This window comes from Schistocerca americana, chromosome X (assembly GCF_021461395.2).
Source record: "Schistocerca americana isolate TAMUIC-IGC-003095 chromosome X, iqSchAmer2.1, whole genome shotgun sequence".
Classification (NCBI taxonomy): domain Eukaryota; kingdom Metazoa; phylum Arthropoda; class Insecta; order Orthoptera; family Acrididae; genus Schistocerca; species Schistocerca americana.
The window spans coordinates 172591404-172614936 of record NC_060130.1 but is presented as its reverse complement, the minus strand read 5'-3'; the positions used below and the strand labels follow the sequence as shown (position 1 = coordinate 172614936).

Genomic DNA, 23533 nt, shown 5'->3' with positions numbered 1-23533 from the left:
GCTCCTTTTGCTAAGTTCAGGATTAATAATTTGTGTTTCTTTTGTTGGTATCATAAAGCACAAAAACAAATGTGAATAAAATTCTGCTTAAGGTACTTAACTAATATAAATCTTGACATACCAATTTAAAGCTTTTATTTTATCATTGGCAACAGTTCTAAATGTGTGTTCTTATAATCGATTCACTCCATGAAAAGAAAAATAATAATAATTATTATTATGGCAGTATCTGTGAACACCAATTATGTTACGTAAAAATACACAACATTGAAATATAAAATACATACTAATATCACTTGAAGACCTAAATGACCTGTATATGATCACAGTTTGTCATACTTGACAAGTCAGATGTGTGACTCAATCATATCGAAACAGAAAGAGACAACACAGTGAAGGAGTGAAAAAGGACTGCTATATTTCAGCAAAGGTCTTCATAGAGTAAATGCATAAAACATTCAAAATTTAATCTCTGGTTTCTGATGGTCATGTGAGTAAATGAGATGCACAACCCCTCTGGTGTCATATGAATTTCCCATAACAATTTTTTTGTTGAGAAAATCATACCACATTTCCATTTTAGAATGTGTACTCTACCCGCACAACAAATATAAAAATATATAATATATATGTCTATGTATACAAATGTATATTATCACTTGTTGCAGTCTCACATTGAATAATGTCTCTTCTTTCAGACTTTATTTATTAAACAAATTGAAAACAAAAATATAATCACCATCAGAGTGACGTCCTTTGTGCAGACAAAATTCCCACCTTTTCAGCAATGTTACCTAAAAGACTTCCAAGTCCAGAATCTGAACCATTCTTGAATTTAAACCCAATTGTTGAACAGTAAGCAGTGTAGAACAAGCTGCGCACTGTCTGTAACTTCTCTCGTCTCCTGAAAATAAACATTACCAGAAATCACCAAGGTATAGAGGAAAGTGTAAACTATGCTTATTAGGAAGAAGAAAAATAATATTTAGACAGTAATCAGGTCCTCAGTAGGGCTAGAAAAATAAATATTTTCACAATTCTCCTTTTCTTTGCAGTCCTCAGTGCTTTTTCACTAACCTCCAACAATGAAAGCCAGCACCTTTAACAACGTGCATTATAATTTCTAGTCCTGTCTTTCTGTTGCCCTTTCAATTAAAAAATTACGATCCACAGAGACTTTCAGCTTGCAAAATCTTTTTCTGTGTAATAAAGTTTTCCAAAGGTATTGTTCATTACTCTGTCACAAAAAAATCTCGCTATTCCAAATTTTATTGGTCAATTTGTTTTTCAAATCCTCTTGCAATATCAGTTTTTAATTCTAAGAGTCAGCAATGCTCTCACATTCTCAAAATTTTCCTCCTCATTTGCCGGTATGTCTGTGTGTTCATTCCATGTCAACTGACACTCAGTATTCATCCCTAAGAACTTTGTGATCATTTCATCTATACGTAATGTGATAGTGATTTACCCTCTACATGATGAAGTTCATACTGTTTATTTTCTTTCTGCTCAAAGTTAATTTATTATATACTGTCCACCTGCAAAAACATCTTTGAGGGTATCATTTGCCTTTCTATTAGGAGTTTTGGTGCTTTATCACAGACTATGGTGTTGCCGCCATCAGCAAAGGCAGCTTTTTCTCTATGTAGTATGCTCTCTGGAAAGTTGGTTTGTGTGTGTGTGTGTGTGTGTGTGTGTGTGTGTGTGTGTGTGTGTGTTTCAGGCTAAACACACTATCCTGAAGCACACCTATGTTTGTGTGCATTTTGTCTAACAACTGTTTTACTAAAAATTTATAGTCATTAGATGTGTTAACTATCTCTACCTTTTGTACCCTATGTTCCAGGTAGGACTGCAACCACTCATTTTCTATTAGATTAGATTTCCTTTCCAATAGATCCACAGTGAGGAGATCTTCCAGGATGTAGAAGGTATAAAAAGAAGAATACACAATAAATAGTTACAATGAAAAACAAATATGCTCATATACATTATGTAGAGCCCAAGGAAGCAGTCCTCACTTATGTGGAATAAATTGATAAAAATCATAAATACATTTCTACTTAAAAGCTAATAGATAACCTGTCACAAAACATGCAAATGTTCAATACGCTGACGTGTTTAGGATCACTGTTACATTATTTTAGTAGCCAGGCATCATCAAATAAAAAAATAGTTTTGCAACACTTATTTACAACCATTGCACTACTGCACTGAATCTGTACTGAAGTCAGGTGGTATTAATAATGGCATTTTTTTGATATTATTAGTAACACACAAACATCAGTTGATTCTACTAAGAAATTAATCAATGGAGTAGGAGTTGGTCACAAATGAATACTTTAGACTCCTCTATAATGGCTTTTATTACAAGTGACACTTTTTATGGCTGATGACAAGATACTGAAAATGATTGTTCCTGAATAATGGACACCTTTCTGGAGCAAAGAAAGTGACTTTTAATTTGAAGATTATTCTTATTTCTAGTACCGATTCCATGAACTGAGCTGTTGGTCTGAAAACAAGACATATTTTTAATGAAAAAATTCATTACAGGAAGAAAGAAAAAACAATTACGCCACATAAAACGAAGTTTGCAGGCGTGTTTCTATATCTGAGAGATTGTTTCTATTGAAATTTGACATCAATGGTATAAAATTGGTGCTAGTAGTGCCACTATGAGGATACAAATCAACACACACACACACACACACACACACACACACACACACACACACACACACACACACACGTTTCCTTCGTTGTTCCGATCATATCCAATGGTGTAAATGAAACAAGGAAGCAAAAGTCTTTTGCGAAACCACATTAAAATAATATTCGTCCTCTAATGTGAGACTTTTAACTGATAATCATTATAAAACTTGTGACACAATATTAGTAAAAATACTAAAGCTGGCACTCTTCGTAAACAGAGAACAATAGGCATGAAATCTACAGCTTGTTGCCTACAAGGAACTGTTCAGGGATGTCCTGGGTGAGAAAGAGGGTGGAAATCATTGTCATACTACAGAGCATCTTGAGGAGGAACGTTTATGCCTGACGTCAGGTCGTACAACGTAAAACCGCGCACCTAGTACAGACTAGTGTATTTTACATGGAAGTAACAATGATTAGTGGAAGCCTATTATAGAGACAGCTGTCTTCAAAGGCAGTGTTTATTTGTATAAATGACTATGAAATTAAATTAAAAGTAGTTGTAACACAATGCAATGAGCAGAATGTTGGTTGTTACCAGTCATTACCATCACATCATTTAAGCTGGCGCAAATGAAAACAGAAGACGTTCGACAGGGGATGTTCCAAATCGTGCCAACATGTCATGACAAGAACTAGGCAAGAAATAATCTTGTTGCTAAAAGATAAAAATGGTTACTGCATATTTAATTACGAATTCTGGTCAAAATGCACTATTTGATTAAATTTCACTAACAGTAGGGGGTAAAATTTACAATGATGATACAAAACATTATGACCCCATCCACTGCACAGCTGAAAGCCTTCCAGTGGTGCCCCGGGCACATGATACAGTAAGAAAAGAATGTAAGCAGCAGAAAGACAAATGGGCAGTTATTGCAGTGAAAATAGTAGTATAAGCAGTTTTGATACAGGGCACATCGTTGTGGCGCTCTGCCTGGAAATGAGAATCTCTGTAACAGCGAAGCTGGTCACCTGACAGCATATTACTGTCGTGAGCACCTATGGAAAGTAATTGAAGGATAGTGAAATAACAAATAGGCCATATGGTGTTGGACGACCACATCTCATCACAAAACATAGAGGTAAATGCAGTGGTAAATGTGTAATCCTGGATAGGCAGCAATCAGTGGCAGATCTGATAACAGAGTACAATGCTGGTGCAGGCATAAGTGTTTCAGAACACACTGTTCAAAGGCCACTGTTGAACATGGAGGTCCACATCACACGACCCCTGTATGTTCCTGTGTTGACCCGACATCATCATCAGTTATGGTAGCAGTGGGCACAGCATCACCGAGTTTTCACCGTGAATCAATAGAAATGTATTGTCTGTCAAACGAATCACATTTCTTGTTACACCAGATCGATGGTTTGGTCCTTACACACCTTCATCCAGGCAAATGGCTGCATGAAACATGCACTTCACCACAGATGCAGGCCGGTGAGAGCAGAATTATGCTACAGGGTACAATGAGTTGGACTTCCATGGGATCTGTGGTGGTAACTGAAGGCATCATAACAGCAGTGAACTGTGTGAACATTACAGTGGAACACCTGCATCACACTTCATGCTTGAAGTCTCCCCCTAAGGCAATGACATCTTCCAGCAGGGTAACTGTCCGTGTTGCAAGGTCAGAATTGTGCACAGTGGTTTGAGGGGCATTACAGTGAACTCACATTGATGTCTTGGCCAGTAGATTTGTCTGATATGTATTCTTTGGAACACTTATCAGATGTCAACTGCATGCCCGTAAACCACCATCTCGTAATTTGCGGGAACTGCTTGATGCTTGACATGTGCACAGACATGTGGTGCCACATACTTTTGGAATCCTGTCAAGGACTTGAAGAATCCATGCCAAGCAAAATCCCTGTTTTACTGTGTTCGTAAAGGTCACACTCTGGAGTAACTTTAATCGGTGCCTACAAGTGAAATGATAAGAAAAGATAGGAAAAGTATTTCTGAGGAAGAAAAAAGAAAAAATGACGATTCTACAACATGCAGAACTGCATGTTGCATCGTGAGTTCAGTTAGGGAAGGACCTAGAACTTCCCACTTCTACCCTGAACACGATTGTGAGAAATTGGCCCAACACTGAAGCCAATGTGAAACAGTCAAGTTCTATGGCAAAAAAGCATAAATACATTTGGTCATCGGCACATGATTGTTTGGGTAAATTCATTGAAGAGTTATCTGTTAGCATGGAAGCATTGGGAGTTCCACTTCATGGTAACATTTTGAGAGAAACGACACTTCAGTGTGCTGCAAAAATGGGGATCACTAACTTCGCAGTATAAAATGGTTGGATTGATTAATTTAAAACTTCTTGTGACATTGTTTACAATCAATTGTGTGGTGAAAGTATGTTGATAGTGACAATGTGGATCAATGGAAAAACAGAATTGCAAAAATCTTCAAAAAGTACGATCCAAAAATATTTTTAAAGTTAATAAAACTGGTCTTCTTTATAACATATTAGCGAGTAAGATATTATGTTTTACAGGTGAGAAATGCCACAATGGGAAACTGAGTAATCAGAGGATAACTATTTTACTTATGGTTAATGCTGATGGGTCTGAAAATTACCTCCTTTGGTAATTGGTACATTTAAAAAGCCAATGTGTTTCAAAAATGTGAGGACTCTGCCCACTAATTAGGATTTTAACAGCACTGCATGGATGACCAATTCCATCTTCACATTCAACATGCATGCACTGGATGCTGAAATGTGGGCATAAAATATGAAAATAATTCTGCTATATAACAGATCTCCAGCACAGCCTGACAATCTGCAGCTCAGTTATTATTATTATATATTAAGTTAGTGTTCCTGCCTCTTAACTGTGCGAGTGAGCTTCAAACGTTAGATCTGGGAATCATCCACTCATTTTAATGGAAACCTAGAAAATTGCTTCTCCAGAAGGCTGTATTTATGCATGATAATGGCACGGACTCAAAATCTATGACCATATCGCTTTTGGATGCTATGTATTATGCAGCAAATCATGGGCAGATGCGACTCCTATAACTCTCTTGAATTGTTTCATGAAAGAATGATCTAAGTTCCCAGAAAACACACAGGAACCACCGGAAGAGCCTAAAGATTTTTCTGTGATAGGCACATCATCTACATTTGAAGAGTATGCTAGTGTTGAGGCTTCAGTCATACTTCAGAGGTGTCAAAAGTAGACAGCATAATTACCAAACATTTTGAAGAAGGGAAGAGAGAGGTGATTGATGAAGAGGATGATGATGATTGTGATGAAGAACCAGTCGCGCCAAGCAGTAGAGAAGCTATGGAAGCTATTTACATTTTGAGGCACTATATTGGTAGTGCATTAGGATTTGATAATGTGTTTCATGCTTTGTATACTGTGGGGAGACAATTATAGCTAATTGCTGCAAGAAAGAAACAAACACAATCAATTATTTCAGATTTTTTTTAAATAGGCAAAATTTGATTTGTTTTAATTTCAAACTCTAAACACTATGGTAAGAATGACAGTAAGAGTAATTTATTCATTTTTGCTTGTCGCATTTCCTATGCTTTCCTGTATTTTACACTTTTTTGGTTCAGTCCATGGAAAACTGTAAAAGGGAGGTTTCATGATATACGGGACATTATCAAACAGGAGACAGGGTAGCCCGTCAGTGTGCAAGATTCCATAACAATTAAACTAAACGATAACGTTGTGACTGATAATTCACATGTTGGAAGTCCTTTTAACAATCAGTTTCTAAATGTAGCATCAAACATAGGATTAAATGGCTCAGTTGAAGAAGCACGGGAATATATCAAAAATGTCATTTCACAATGAGATTAATAGAATTATAATTTTTTTTTTTTTTTTTTTTTTTGAAAAAAAAAAAAAAAACTCATGTGGATTGATGGAATTTCAGACAGAATTCTGAAAAGTTGTTCCAACTTAATAAGTAATGTCCTTTGTGATATATGCAATGCATCACTGGCACAGACAATTTTTCCAGACAGCTTGAAATATGCAACTGTTAAATCCCTTCATAACAAAGGTGACAAGACAGACTTAAACAATTATTGTCCAATTTCCTTACTGACATATTTTTCCAAAATATTTGAGAAACTGATGTACTCAAGAGCAGTCTCACAATTAAGTGGAAACAATTTGCTTGGAATATCACAGCTTGATTTCAGAAATGTTACTCAACTGAAAATGCTCTTTATACATCCACTCATCAAATAGTACAAGCCTTAAATAAGAAAATATCGCCAAGTGGCATTTTTTGTGATCTTTCCAAGGCATTTCATTGTGTAGATCATGTTACTCCCTTAGAAAAACTGAAGTCTAACAGAACTGATGGCTTTATGAACAGCTGGTTTGAATCATACTTAAGAAAAGGAATGCAAAAGATTATGTTGACTAATTCAGACAAAGTTGGAAAGGTAGAATTATTATTATTACAATTTTTATTTATTTATTTTGGAAAGGGGGGGGGGGGGAAGAGAGGGGGGGGGGGGAAGAGATCACAAATGGAGTCCTACAGGGTTCAATTTTGGGTACACTCCTATTTATGATATATGTGAATGACCTTCCACTTAACATTCAAGCAAAATTGGTACTTTCTGCTGACAATACTAGTTTTATAATAAATCCCATTGAAGAGAAAGTAACAGAAGAGATGGTAAATGATGTTTTCCAAAGAATTATTACATGGTTCCATGAAAATGGAATTGCGGTGTTCACCCATGGATGTCGTGTAGCTCTTCAGGGAGCTACGCATTGTAACCGCACTGTGACAATACACATATTCACTAATGAAATTCATCATAAATAATACATCACAATTTCAAAAGAACAGTGATGTCCATGCCTACAACACTAGACAGAAAAATGATTACCCACTATTAAAGCTGTCAGAGGCTAAGAAAGGAGTTCAATGCACAGCAACAAAAATGTTTTTATTATTTGGTCAATAACAAAGTGTGTGACAGGTAATGAAGCAAATTTTAAATGTAATTTAAAACCATTTCTCCTGCACAACTCCTCCTATTCCAGTGATGAATTTCTACTTAAAAACTGGTTGCCAGCATGTGTTCATTAATGCTAACATGACTCATGTATAAATATCCTGTAAACTGATTGGTTCCACATCATTTCAAATGATCTATGGAACATATAACTAACTATAATAATGGCACAACTCGTGAATGCTTTAGGTACGATCAAAAAATACTCGATCCAAAGGACGTATTTATTATGTTTCTTACGGTGGATTTGTATGCTGTCTGTTTCAGCTGAACATAACAATAGCAACAACAGTAAAACAACATAAATCCCAAGCAAAATACAAAAATATTAGAAGTAAGATTAATTCCTTGAATTATATCCTGAACAAACCATCATCAGTTCTCAAATTTATGTTAAACTCTACTATCCAAAGTTCTGCAATGACCTGAATAAAATACGTCACCTGTTCATGATTTCTGTTTTATAAAATATGCCCTGTGGGTTTGTGACACTTTAGAACTTGAGCCATGTGGACTGCCAGTTGTCCCTTTTCTGTAACCACTTGCAGCTGCTTTGTACCTGATGAGTATACTGGGACTGAACTCTAAGACAAATATACTTGTTTCGATTTCGTCTTTTGTGCCTTCTGTGGTGAAGTCAGTACTGAACTGTACTACGAAGGTACAGCCCATTTGCTTACAGAATTTTAGTATCTGCAATGGAACTGAAATGGTGCTGAAAGGCAACAGATCTAATAAAGAGCAAGAATACTTTGATTTATCATAGAGTATCATGAGTACGTATGCTAGTAATCTCTTGTAATAATAATAATAATAATAATAATAATAACGATGATAATAGCTGTGACTATGCACTCTGAATGATTCATGTGATAGAATTACAGGCACATCCATCTCTGCTACTTTAGCATATCAAAACCGGAGTAGTAACATATTTGAAATGTCAATAAGGCTGCAGTCACAATAGCACCAACATCAGGAGATTTGGCAATGAACAGCTTCAACTGAAGACGGCCAATATTTTCAAAATCAGTATGCCAGAATGTGCATTGTCTCAGTGCAACCCATTTTGATGCTCTAACATACAGGCTTTAGACAACAGTTGGCAGAATATAAATCAGTTTGTTTTCTTCAGTCAAATCATGCAATGTTCACACGGGCAAAACGTGGATTGTGAGAAACTCTCAACTTTGGTATGTGAAGAAAGATTTTGTAGTGTCTTGAGCATGAGAAATATAACAACAGGGATATGTCTCAAAATCTACGGTCTGAAATCGCAACTTTACTGGAAAGCGAAAGTTTCAAACAACTTAAAAATTTAATAATAATTTTCAAAATTAATTGCACATTACCTTATATTACACTACACATGCTCTATGGCTGCCACACCATCTCAGTCTCATGTTTATAATTAAAATGCAGCATGTCATCTGCAACATAGGTGAAATCTGAGAAGGCAAATTTTAAGCCTAGATCGTAACCACAAAAAATATGTGTCGAAGTGAGAAGGGTGGTGTATGTCAATTTCAATGCTTGAATTTGCGCAAATGTGATGTACTTCTTTTCACTTTTCAGTGCTCTAGATGTTCAGAGTATCTTATTAAAAAAATCTATATTTGTGTTTCACACATATACTGCATGACAGACATTGAAGGTTAAGTTTGCTTTGCTGGGTTTATTTGAAGTTTTGCCGAATGTTTGTAATCTTGGATTTCAATGTTTTCATAAATCATCTCTGGTATATAATAGGAAATCTTTCTTTGTCTCATATTTATAAAACTCATCTCGTTACTCCAATAACGGAAAAAAAAGAGTATAGGACTCACTATATTAAAATAGATTCTAACCTCCTTGACAGAATAGGTTGTAATCACCTCTTCCCTGGCAAAAATTGACAAAGGAGATCAGACACGCTATGACTAAGCTGTCAGCTGATGTTACTGGGTAATCTCTGGGAATGATGTTTAGTGACCGTCATCGGTGACACTGTGACTGCAGCCTAAGCATATGAAAAATTGATTTTGCAAGTGTTAAGGACTGCCTCATCACTAGTAACATGTTTCCCAATGTTTGCAATACTGTAGTATTAATTTACATTTGCAGTTATTGCCGTATGGAACATTGGTCCTTGGTGGTATCCTCTGGTACCAATTTAGCATAATCACACAACCGTACTGCAAAGTGATTAGGAAACCCATATGAAAGCTTTGTCATGAGGGGTTGCATAGCAGTGGGCTGATAGAAATCACATCACTGGATATTCAGTTATATGCATGACGATAACTGAAAAACAAACAAAAAATTAATAATGATAATAATAATAATAATAATAATAATAATAATTATTATTATTATTATTACTGGTGAATTCTCCCCAGAAATGGAAGACATTAAGCAAATAATTCAATCAATTATTCTCTGAAGTCTTCTTGTTCTTCCAGTACGCTTTCATTCTTTCCAAAAGGCTTGTTTATGCTCATCTGACCACTTTGGTATGTACTGTTTTTCTTTTGGTTGCTCTGATATAACTTTCCATTTGTCTACTTTCTTTCTGAAGGTGTCTCTTTATAGAATGTCAGTTGGTCTTATGTTTGCATTATTTAGGCCCTTTCGAATTTTGTCTAGCCAAGGTGTGGGATTGTTAAGTGAGGTTACATAATCTATTATTCTCTTCATCAATCACTCTTCTGGTAGTTAGCTGAGATGACCAAAGAATTTCATTCGCCTTTTCCTAATATCAGTTTCGATGTTTGAAAACCATCTTGGTTAGGTCTTCGTCCTAGAATTTTCCTGATGATCTTCCTCTCTTCTTTCTTGATGTCTTCAAGTTGTTTTCTGTTAAGGGTTAGTGTTTCACTTGCATCGAGGGTTGCTGGTTTTATGACAGTACTGTAGTGTCGAATTTTTGCCCCTCTGATATGGATTTTTTGTTGTAGAGGTTTTGCCATAAACGTGATCCTTCTTTAATTTTTTGGAGGTTATGTAGCGGCGAGATTTTTTCAATACCTGTCAGTTCGATGAATTCTCCAAGGTCTTTAAACTACGGAACCCTGTCAATTTTAACATATTTTGTTTTCAAGCTTTTATTTTCTGTTTTTGAACAAAAGAATTCAGTTTTCTCAAATGAAATTTGTAAACATACTTTTTCTGCACATTCTTTGAATATTTCTAGCTGTTTGACTGCAGTCTGCTCATCCTCTGTCATCCGCAAAAGCAAGATATGGTATGTAGAGGTTATTTTTGGCAACTCCCAGTCAGACTGGCATGCAAACCTCACATTTCTTGAGTTCTTTCTCCCATACTTCCATAACATTGCCTATAACTATTTTGAACAGAATAGGAGAGAGTCCATCACCTTGTCTCACACTTGTTTGAATGTCGAAGGTTTCTGAGACCTCCCCCATAAATTTTACTTTAGATTTTGTGCTAATTAGTGTTTGTTTTATGATTTCTCTTGTTTTGGGATCTAATCCCCTCTCTTCTAAAATTTGGAATAGTGAGGGCGTGTCTAATTATTATGAAAAGGATGGCTTGCTATTCACCATACAGCGGAGATATTGAGTCACACATAGACTATCAAGTAAATAACCTTTTGGCCAAAAAGGCCTTCATCAGAATTAAACAAAACAAAACAACACACACACACACACACACACACACACACACACACACACACACACACGAAGGCCTTTTTGGCTGAAAGCTTTCTTGTTCAACAGTCTTTCTGTTGTGTCTATCTGCGACACAACATCTCTGCTATATGATGAGTAGCAATCTATCCTTTTCATAATAATGTCATTATTCCATCCAGGATTTTCTATTGTTTGAAAAAATAATTACAACTTTATGACTAACCACTGAACAGACCACTTCACTGGCATGTATTATGCAAGTGGTGGAGGGTCTATGACCACCTGGTATCAGTTATAGACCATCCACAGCATTTCAAAGCGACCTGTGTTCTCTTTAAAGTTGGTGAAAAATATTTAGTGCACTGAGCTTATAAAGAAATGAAAGTGATTAGAAAGATCTGGAAAACTGCATGGAAGCTCACCAAAGTACTAGGATGAAAAAATGAAATAGAGGTAGTTGGTTTCATAACAAGAATAAACTTAGTCAGAAACGTACGTCGTTTGCGAAAGTATAAGAACATTCTAATTTTAGATAGTCCAGTTCAGTTAAAATTTTTCATATTACTTGTGAGAACGTGCATACACCCCTACATGGTGCCAGCTGGACAAACAGTACCAAACTATGTGGACTAGGTTATGGTGGGGGTAGCGTTGGGGTGGTAAGGGGGGAAGAGGCAGGAGGCAGGGAGTGGGACTGGTGATGGGTGGCTAGTGGCTTGCAGGGATGCAGCTGGTTCGCCGGCCAGGAATACGAAAGGGAGAGGAGGCAGGCAGGTGGGGTGCACAGTTGTTGGAGCCAGTGGGGAGCACTGCACATTGAAGATGACATGGAGACATGAACTGGGAGGGGGTTACAGGGCAAAGCAAGGGGAAGCTTGGGGGACAGCAAGTTACTGCACACTGAAGTCAGGATGATAACAAGAGCAGAGGGTGTGTTGTAAAGATAATTCCCATTTGTGTAATTCAGAAACACTGGTGGCAGAGGCACAAATTCAGATGGCCCAGTTTCTGACATAGTATTAAAATTCAGCATGTTATGCTCAGCTGCATGTTGAGCCAACAGGTGGTCAACTTTGTTCTTGGCGACAGTTTGGCGATGGCCACTCATCCCAGTGGACAGCTGGTTGGTAGTCATACTAACATAAAAAGCTGTGCATGTATTTGCTGCAGAGTTTGTATATGATAAAGTTGCTTTCACAAGTGGCCTGGCCTCTGATGGTGTAGGATAAGCCTGTGAAAGGACCGGAACAGGAGGCACTGGGGGGCCAGAGGGTGGGGTGGGGGTGGGGGTGGGGGGGGGGGGACGGGTGGATGGGCCAAGTCTTTTATCTTGGTTTACCGAAAGGGTATGATCCCTGTAGCAAGGGATGGAGAGTAGGAATGACATAGGGATGGACTATGATCATGTGTAGGTGACGTGGGTGACATAACACCACTTTGGGTGTTGTTGGAAGGTTAGGTAGAATGTCCTTCATTTCAGGGCAGAATAAGAGAATCAAAGCCCTGACAAATGATATGGTTCAGTTGTTCCAGTCCAGGTTGATACTAGGTGACAAGGGGGAGGACCTGCACTTCAACTGATTCTTTGGGGTGGTGTGGGGATTGGGGATGTGTGAGGATATGGTACAGGCAATCTGTCTGTGGACTACAGGTGGAGGGCAGGGGAGGGAAGGCTAGTGCCTGTCTGTGAAGGTCATTGTGAGACCTTCAGCGTACTGGGCTGTGAGTCAGGATATAGTTGGTAAGGTGTGTAAGGAATGAGGTGGTGTGTTTGGAGCCTGAAAGACATTGGACGAGATAGTATTTGATAGTGGCAAGGCTATGGGCACAAGGGATTTTAATGTATAGGTATGTGGCATCAACTAAGAATTCATAGGGAGTGGCAAGGTTCAGTGTTGAGACTAGGTTAGCTTTGGTTGGAGGGACTTTCAGCACTGAAGTGTTTCCACTACAGGAATACGGAGAAGAAGAGCAGGTCTTTGAAGGGTCCAGCATGGTTGAAATTAGGTGTGGGTCTGAAGGCGAGGCCTTTGGATAAGACAAACTTCTGTGGGACTGAGGTTTATGGTGGAAAGGTTAGCACCAATATCTTTGATGTGGGAGGCTAGGTTTCACACAGTTGGTTGGAGGTGTTGGTCAACAAGAGTGGAAATTCTTTCAGTGGGAACACAATAAGCATTTACAATGGGGCGTCCAGGAAGGGCCTATGGATTTTAGTACAGATTGAAGGTTATATTCGACTTCTGGGATGGGATCAGCATGGCAAAAGTTATAAGCAGAGGCTGTGACTCGTGGATGATTAGGTCATGAACTGTTTTCACTGTGTGTATGGCTGTCCTTTCTTCTGCTGAAAGGCTAGTGTTGTTAGGAAAGGACCTGGGGTAGGATGGTAAGGCCAAGATGCAGGTAAGAAAATCCTGAGAGGTGACCAGGGGGTGATTAGGTAGGAGGTGGAAAGAACACTGTTGGATGATGATGTGAACTGGGAGTGGCAAGGTTCAGTGTTGAGACTAGGTTAGCTTTGGTTGGAGGGACTTTTAGCACTGAAGTGTTTCCACTACAGGAATACGGAGAAGAAGAGCAGGTCTTTGAAGGGTCCAGTATGGTTGAAATTAGGTGTGGGTCTGAAGGCGAGGCCTTTGGATAAGACAAACTTCTGTGGGACTGAGGTTTATGGTGGAAAGGTTAGCACCAATGTTTTGAGTTCTGGGTTTTGTGGGGTGTTGGGAGTAAGTTTTTGAGGATGTGGTAAATTGAAGATGTCAGCTACACAGGGTCTGTATGTTATGGGGGGATTGAGGAAGAGGTTCACTCTGATTAGGATGGGTGCTGATGGATAGTGGTGCCCCAAGGCGAGAGAAGGATGTCACCAGGTTTGGCAATTTATGGAAGTGATGTCTGGAATGCTCTTCTAGGTGTTGGACTGCAAAGTAACAGTACCTTGTGGAGGGAGTAGATGTGGTTCTCGGATGACTGAGCCATTAACAGGGGTTCTCGCAGTTGCTATAATGACACCATGATCACTAATTCCTGACTATATACTGATGCTGTCAATAAGGTCTATGCTGTTTATAGCTACAACACCTAAGATATTTCCATTGTGTGTGGGTGGCCTAACTAGCTGCTCAAGACAGTTTACAGAAAATGTGTTTAAAAGTGCTTTAGAAAACTGACTGAACGTAGTCCCCGCAGTGCATTCACAGACATCTCAGTCTGTACTCGGTAGGTAAAGTCACCTCCAACTACTATTGCATGATCTGGGTATTTGCGCGATACTGACTGTAGACTTTCTTTCAATGACTCTAGAACTGTCACAGTGGAATCAGGTGGCCAGTAAAAACACCTGAAAATTAACATGATTTCCTCTAGACTTGTTATACGCAACCAATTAACATCACTGTCACACTCAACTTCGACTTCACTAGAGACAATACTTCTGTCAACTGTAATGAATACTCCCCCTCGTATGGCATCTAATCTGTCTTTCCAATATATGTTCCATGATTTGCTAAATCTCTTAGAGCTTTCTATTTCAGGTTTCGGCCAGCTCTCGATCCCAATAATAATGTGGGCATGAGAGCTTTTCTAGAGGGCTGTAAATTTGGGAACTTTGTTACAAATACTTCGACATGTTACTGATAAAATTTTGGCAATAAGTATCTTTACTATGAATGCGGTCTAACTTCCCTTTCCGCATATCGACTGACGAGTTCATTTGAATAGCTCAAACTACTGACTAACCAAAAAACTCTGCTTGCACCTAGCGCACGAGGCCAGCAGCCTTCACCACCTCTGCCAGCAGCCTTTGTGAACTAAGGATGGGCTCAGAATGCATGCGACAGGTGTTTTTGGTGCTGATGTGAGCCACAACTTGCAGAGGACCGCACCCTGCACACGTCATAGTCACAGGCAAGGCCACCTTTACACCTCTGATGAAGATCCCCGGCAGATGCACAAAGTGCACATTGGCCTTCTTTCCAGCTATGAACACTATCTTCCTCAGGGGCTCCCTAATGCACTAAACACTGGAGCTTCCGACGACTAGATACCCTATGCCCATGTGTGTCAGCTTGGATCTTGCTGAAGGAACAGCTACCTTTTCACTCACAGGGTGAATAGGTGAGGCCAGATGGCCAGCCTCCACGTTGGCCCTCCGCCTTGAGTGACACAATCGCATTAACGACCCATCATTCACCCTGCTGTGAGGGTGGGTCCACCATGCAGGGTACACCAGTAGGAGCCTTAGCAGCAGCATCAGAAAAACCATCATAAAATCAAGAATAAAATAGCAGTACAGGCACAGTTCAAAAGGGGATAGATGACAGGTGGGATAACTACTTAGAAATAATGGGTAACCAAGCCACTCTATGACATATTACAATCTATCATCCAATATTTTGTGAAGAATTCTGGACATCACACAAAAGCTTAAAACACAAACCACACTTGTCTCATTATCAGTTAAAATAGAGGGCAGCCTATGGGAAACCCAAATAAATCCCGACATTCAGTTAAAACATATTGTATTCACAGCTGTGTCCCACACCTGTGACACTCTGGGGTCTCCTCACGACATAAATGAAAGCCATGTGTAAATGGACAATGTCCCACTCTAAGCTGCGTTAGGGCTACTTCTTAAATTAATTGTGATTGGATGGAAGTAAGCCACAGTCGTACTGAAGGTTTTACGGAACATAATTTATTATTCCTCACTTCTAGCCACTGAGCCTCCCACAAACACATGGTCTTCTTAGGCACAAAAATGAGGTGATAGCCAGCAGGGGGACTGAACAGTGAGCAGGAGGTGGAAGGGAGAAAGCCCCGTTTCCCTGAATCCCTATGTGCCCTGCAATCCAGTAGAAAAGTATTTTGTCATCCTGCTTTGCAAGAGAAAGAGTGTGTCCTGTACTTCTTACATCACCCGATCTGTTGGCTACATCTGACCAATAGCAAGAAGGGCACTTTGTAAATCTGAGCATATGAGGAATTTCTTGTCATGGTGCCATCTCAGCCGCTCCAGTGCCCTCAGGATTGCAAACAGTTCTGTGTAATAAACTGAAAACTGCTCCGAGGACAATGTTGGGGAACATGACAGAGCAGCCAAAAAGATCTCCCTGCTTACACACATTTATGTAAACGCTAATAAAATCTGGATGCTGATGTAAAATCTAATTAAATTTAATTTTAAAAATATATTCTGAGGTACAATTCTCCCTGTAAGCAGTTAACTCTAAAAGTCTCTTTAATAGCCAGGGGGATGCCCTACTCCAACCCTGGGGTTGGGCCTTAATGCTCCTCACGTATGTTAATTTGAGGCTCTCTCTCACACAGATTTTGGCCTCATTGCCTGTGTAAGACGACTGAACAGCCATTCAAGTGGCAGCTGTGTAACAAAGCTGGATGCTAGTGATCTGGGAATGGACAAAGCTCCATATGGCTGGGGTACCATGAAGAGAAAACGTCGAATAGACAGCACAGGTTCACCAGCCTCTGCACACAGGCTAGCAACTGGACTCATGTTATGAGCTCCTACTGACAGCCCACTAACCTCATGGTGAACAGCATCAAGCATTTTGAGGCATGAAGGCTTTCCTAATCCATAAAACTGGCATCTGAATTGAAGTTGGGGTTGCACGGAGAACTTATAAAGTTGGAGCAGATGTGGCCTGTTGGCTCTCCAAGACCTATGACATTTGTGTTTAAGGATGTTTAAGGCCTCGAGATATCTCAGTTTCAGTTCTTTAAAGTGTGGCAGCCATGTTAGCTTCTAGTCAAAAGTGAGGGCCAGATACTTCACCTTTTCCTTAAAAGTGAGAACTGCATCCCCCCCCCCCCCCCCCCCCAGTTTTAAAATAGGCATATTAAAAAAGAGAGTGGGAGCAATTAAAAAACACAAACAGTTTTCTCCAAAGAGAATTTAAAAATGGTATAAGACCATTCCTCCACTTGCCTGACCCACAAATGCCAATTGCTGAGTGAGCTTTGCAAGGATGGAGGACTCACAGAAGATGGAGAAGTCATCTGCATACAAAGAACATGGTATTGGATGCTGCATTGCCCCATATTTATTGCAATGGCAAATGCTATGACACTTAAAACACTCCCTTGAGAGACACCATTCTTCTGTTTAAAGTGGTCATGCAAGACATTCTCAACCTTGTATCTAAAATGTCCAAGACAAAGGACTGTGTGAAGGTGGGTAGACATCTATGGAACCTCCACTGATAGGGCTGCAACAAAGTATTACACCACCAGGTAGTATCGTAGGCCCTTTCCAAATCCCAGAAGACATCAATAAGGTGTTGCTTATGGAGGAAACCATGTTAAATTGCTGCTTTGAGCAAAGTCAGGTTATTGAGTGTGATGTGATACCTCCTGAACCCTCACTAGATGCTTGACCACACACTCCACTGCCTTTCATATGCAGCTTGTCAGGCTAATGTTACGATAACTACCGGGGTTCATCTGATCCTTCCCTAGTTTTCAAATTTAGGTTAAAATAGATTCTTTCCATAAGTTGGCAAAGTCTCCGTCATCCAAATTTCATCCAAAAGCTGAAGGAGGACCTGCTTCGACCATGGATCCAACTGTTTCAATATGCTGTAAGTTATCAGGTTGTGTCTGGGTATAGCATCACGAGCTACTGTCAATGCAGAATCCATTTCCCACAGACAAAAAGGCTGGTTGTATTCCTCAGTGTTAGAGGAATGGTAATCAAAATCAGCCTTCTCCTGTCTCTCCCAATATTAACGGAAAGCTGAATCCCAGCTAGATTCGGGCATAAGGGACTTATAAAATGCAGCCATTATCTTCAAAATGACACTCAGTGATGTTAGGAGAGACCCATGCTCTTGTACAGCTGTTACTGGTAGTCATGAGTTGCACCTTGAGGTCCTCCTGATGGCTTCCCATACTTTACTTGTAGATGTGAACATTTTAATGGAGTTCAGAACTTTTGAAAAGACCTCTGCTTAGTCTCCTGCATTATTCTCTTCACCTTTGCCCACTTCATTTGAAAAGTTGCAAGATTCACATCTGTGGAGCACTGACTGAATCTGTGCACAGTAGCCCTCCTGTTCCTGATTGCAGAACGGCAATCATCATTCCACCAAGGGACACACTGCCCCCTAGGTGCTCCTGCTGACTTTGGGATGGCTGCATTAGTGGCATGGTGAATCACAACTGTAATGTGATCCACCCAGTCCTGGATGCCATCACACTGCTTGAAAACAGCTAACTGCCTGTAAAGCATCCATTTAGCCTTTCTGAACAGCTGTCTCTATGGCTTCCTTTCGGGATCTGCTCCATTGGCAGATGGATCCAGATAGCGTACTAGTCACTACCATTAAGGCCATCATTCACTCCCAACTGAGCAGTATTTGTAAGGGCAGGCATGCAGGAGGAGAGGCCTATGGCCATAAATGAATCCAGTAGCAGTGCTAAAATGTGTAGCTTGATGCACATTCACCAATATGAAGTCTGTTGTGTGTGTCAGATCCTCAAGTGTTCAATCCTTGGGGCATACGGTGTTAGAAACCCACAGTGCACTACGTGCATTAAAGTTTTTGCTTTGGCAAGTACAGGTGTAAGCACAGGTGCTGTTGGTGAATAGTGGTATGCCAGACACCATGTGTGTTCACCTTGGGAACACGTTTTTGCAGTATGGAAGAATAAGAAGTGGCAAGGAAAAGTGGTTTCGTCACCTTGTATTCCTGTCTGGCTTCTGCTTAAGGGATCTGCTCGGTCACTTTTGTTCCCGAATTTTGCATTCCTCAGCAAAAACAGGGCATTCTTGGCTCCACAGTGTGTGGCTCCCTGACTTCATGGACTGCCTTTCCACACTTCCTGCAGGTTGCTTTACCTCCGCAACTCTGCGTTAAATGACCAAAACCCTGGCATTTGTAGTGGTACATAGGGCTAGGTATGTGTCCGAACCCACCATGATTTCTTCAGGCAGCAATGGAAAATTTAAGGTCACAATGAAGGTGGCAGTCTTCTCAATTTCTCCACTATTCCTTCACAACCTTTGCTCCACATTCAATAAACCCTATGATTCCCATTCTTGTTGAAGCTCTGCAATGTCATCATCCATAATCACAGCATGTGACAACACCCTTGCTGGAGTTAAGGAAGTAATGCAACACAACAATTACATCATAGTCACACAATTTTTATGACTTACTAAGTAGTTCCAATTGCTTTGTCCTCTTAAGTCTTGACCAGTAAGGAACCATTTTGTAACCGCTTCATAGACTTTGAGGTACCAGCAAACCCTTCTACACCTTTATGAATATAGAAGGGGGACACTTTTCAAAATGTTACCACTTTCCTCTTGATCAGTTCACACACATTCTGATTTATGACTCCTTGAGCTCAGTTACTAAACAAAACTTGGTTATATGGATGACTAGCTTCCCTCATTTGTTTGGTTGAGTGGCCACAAGTATTCTCAGATGGTACACACATCAGGCTAGGAATTGATATGTCTGAGTTCCAGGGTTCCAGCTCGGTTCCACAAGCAGCTAGGGAACTAAGGGACCTACCAAACAAAGCCCCACTTGCCTCAGTAAGCCTTTTACAACTGAGGTGTGGCAGTTTCCCCAGAATTTACCCACTAATGATTATTCTACCTCAACAGCCACACACCTCATTGGCGCACAGCACACCTTGAGACAGAGGATAGATTGTTCCCACTAGTGAAAGCAGCCTTGTCACATACCAACCTTGCTGTGAACACTGCACAGTCTTTTATGTCAGTATGACAACCACAACAGTGGCACAACATGCAGCTGAGCACAACATGCTCGATTTCAATACTGCTTCACAACCTAGGTCATTTGGATCCATGTCTCGATCACCAGTTTCTCTGAATACTTAGATGGGAGTTATCCTTACGACACACACTCTGCTTCCGTAATCATCCTGTCCTCCATGCCCGGTAACCTGCTGTCCCCCCAGGTTCCCCTTCCTCTGTCCTGTAACCTTTCCTCAATTCAGCTTCCCACATGGCCTTCAGTGTGCACCGCTCCCTACTGGCTCCGACAATTGTGCATCACATTCCTAACCCGCCTATCTCCCACCCCTGCCTTCAGTCTTTGTAGCTGGCAAACCAGCTGCCTCCATCCAAGACACTAGCCACCCACCCCAAAATCCACTCCTTGCATTCCACCTCCGCCCCCCCCCCCCCTCTCTCCCTCAACCCACCCCACCCAATATTATCCCCACCACAACCTACTCCACTTGCGGAAATGCAGCATGGTATTGTTTGTCCAGCTGGCTGTGTGTGTGTGTGTGTGTGTGTGTGTGTGTGTGTGTGTGTGTGTGTGTGTGTGTGTTTCCTTCTCTATCTCAAAAAAGAATTAGTTCAAAAGCTAGCAGATTTCTTTCTTTCGTATGTGCTATCATTGACACAACACTTCTACTTTTTGGTGAGTGATCCCTTTTAATCCAAAAATGTTTGCATAGTTACATTTTGTAGACAAGAAGATAAAATCATTAAAACTTGTAAAATTCGCTAAATCCAACTCTGAATGTGACAAAAGTATTGGAGAGGACCTGTCAATCATCTCCAAGTTTCAATCAGAATCAAGTCTTGAGATGTTTGCCTTCTTAATCTAATTTCTGTAGTTGAAAGGAATTGAAAGTAATATAATGTAAATCTTCTACGTGGTTTGAAATGTAAATTTTCACCATGATCCTAAATGGAAATGATGCCACTCAATAACTGAATGTCTGGGCTCCATACAATCTCAGTCCCATTAGTTTTTTTCACAGACGTAATTAATAGCAGTCATTACCTACCTTTGGGTTGAATATCAGTGACTAGTGTGTCTTGTAAAGATTAGGTTATATGTATGTTTTCTTCCATGGATTCTTAGTGAACAGATCCTCCAAGGGTGTGGAACCCATTGTAACCAAAGTATACACAAAACATATTTAAAAAACAACTGCTGGTGTTTTTCTACAGATTGTAAGTGAAATTGGGTGTGAGATATTTTAGACATATACTGGGAGGAAATCTATGACTTCTGAACTGCATGTCTTTTCAAAGTTTAGTGCCAAAGAATTGTCTAGTAGCCATTTATTAACGTCTATGAAAATTTCAATCTCTCCAAAACTATTCTTAATTTAGTAGTAGTAGTAGTAGTAGTAGTAGTAGTAGTAGTTAGTAGTAGTAGTAGTAGTAGTAGTATCAGCAGCAGCAGCTTTATTCAGCTGTAGATCTCTTTTTACAAGGATGTAGGACATGTCAAATTATTTACAAGTTTAGACCAATTTAAAATAAGCTGATTTGTATACATATATATATTTACAGGCTTCTAGTTAGAGACAATCATTAGATTTACTCCTGGTATACAATACTTTTTTTTTTTTACAAATAACTTATTTAATAACGTAATGCCACACTGTTCACTAATATCTCACCATCAGTCACTGCACACACTATACACAACACTTCACACACACACACACACACACACACACACACACACACACACACACTGGTGATCTCTGGGCCATTTTCTGTACTGCAACTTCCCATTTGCTGTCCTGAAAAACTGAGTTAGAATTCCTTCATAATGAGTGAGATGTTGAGCTCAGAAAGAGGAAGAGGTGTTAGTATTGTGCTATGCATAGAAAGGAAAAATGAAGGAAAAAAACAAAGTGAAGGTGTTATGTGGAATGTCGGATGTTTTAACATTTTTTATCAAACGCCTACTCTGTTTTATCTAAGTAATCCTCCAATGTATAAAATGGATTGCATAACATGTACTTTTTAACTGCCTTTTTAAATAAGTGTATTTTTGGAATTTCTTTAATCTCTTTCGGTAATTTATTGTACAGTTTTATTCCTTGGTAGAAAATGCTGTTCTGAGTTTTATATATATGTTTTCTTGGTAAATGTAAGTTGAGTCTCTCTCTTGTAGCATGGTTATGGACAGTGCTGTTTGTGCAGTAATTACCAATGTTATTTTTGATGCGTACAACTGACTGGTAAATGTATTCACACAGAGCAGTTAAAATCCCCAGTGTTTTGAACATATCTTTACAATGAGCTCGACTAGTATTTTTGGTTATTATTCTTATGGCTCTTTTCTGGAGTTTGAAAATTGTGTTCAGATTTTGTGTGTTCGTTCCCCAAAAAAGAATGCCATAACTAAGAATTGAGTGTACATATGGATAATATGTAACTAAAAGACACTGCATGTTACACACTGACTATAGGATCCCAAGGGCATAACATGCTGATGACATTCTGTTTGCAAGTACCTTTGTGTGTTCACACCACTTCAATTGAGAATCAATATTCATTCCTAGAAATTTTGCATTTGTTACACAATCTATAGAGGTGCCATCTACATTTAATTTAACATCGTTATTTTTCCTCTTCAAACTGAAATTCATGGCATTAGTTTTCTTTATGTTCAATGTCACTTTATTGCTTATTGACCAATCAAACTTCTTTGAAAGTTTCATTTGCTTTCTCGGCAAGGAGTTCTCTTGTTTTCTCAGTGACTATAATACTGCTGTCATCAGTGAAGGGAATTTTTTCCACCATGAGTAACACTACTGGGAAAGTCAATTATGTATATCAGGTACAGTATTGGTCCTAATATGCTACCTTGCGGAACCCCTATATTAATGTCTTTTGATTCTGATAAGTGTTTTACCAAGTGTTTAGATATATTTGAAGTGTGTGTTATCTCCGCTCTTTGTACCCTATCTGTTAGGTATGATCGAAACCAGTCATTAGCTACCCCTCTTATTCCTAATGCTTCTAATTTATTTAATAGAATCTTGTGGTTGACTGTATCAAAGGCCTTATAAAGATTCAAAAATATGCCTGACACACTCATCTTTATCAAGAGCATCAAGTACAACTTTTGTGAATTCTACTACTGCTGACTCTGTATTTTTTGCCACTTCGGAAACCAAACTGTGAGTTGCTTAAAAGATTGTATTTATTCAGGTAATTCATTAATCTGTCTTTCATAATTTCTTCTATTATTTTTTGAGAATGCTGACAGCAGGGAAATGGGCCGGTAATTTTCTATGTCCTCTGCATTACCTTTCTTAAGCAAAGGTACAACTGTGGCCTGTTTTAACTGCTCTGGAAATGTCCCCGATGTGAAGGATTCATGTATTATATTTGTTAAGGGGTCTTGTATAATCCCT

At 39.4% G+C, this 23533-nt stretch overlaps 1 protein-coding gene across 2 annotated transcripts in view; it reads right to left on the bottom strand.

Moving 5' to 3' along the window:
- Positions 1 to 398: 398 nt before the first annotated feature.
- Positions 399 to 23533, bottom strand: part of LOC124555465 (myotubularin-related protein 14) — a 146691-nt gene continuing 123556 nt past the window's right edge. For both annotated transcript variants that reach the window (XM_047129387.1, XM_047129388.1), the window contains exon 10: positions 399 to 904. In XM_047129387.1, coding sequence (XP_046985343.1) covers positions 742 to 904 — 163 coding nt within the window. In that variant the 3' untranslated portion in view covers positions 399 to 741. The remainder of the gene's footprint in view (positions 905 to 23533) is intronic.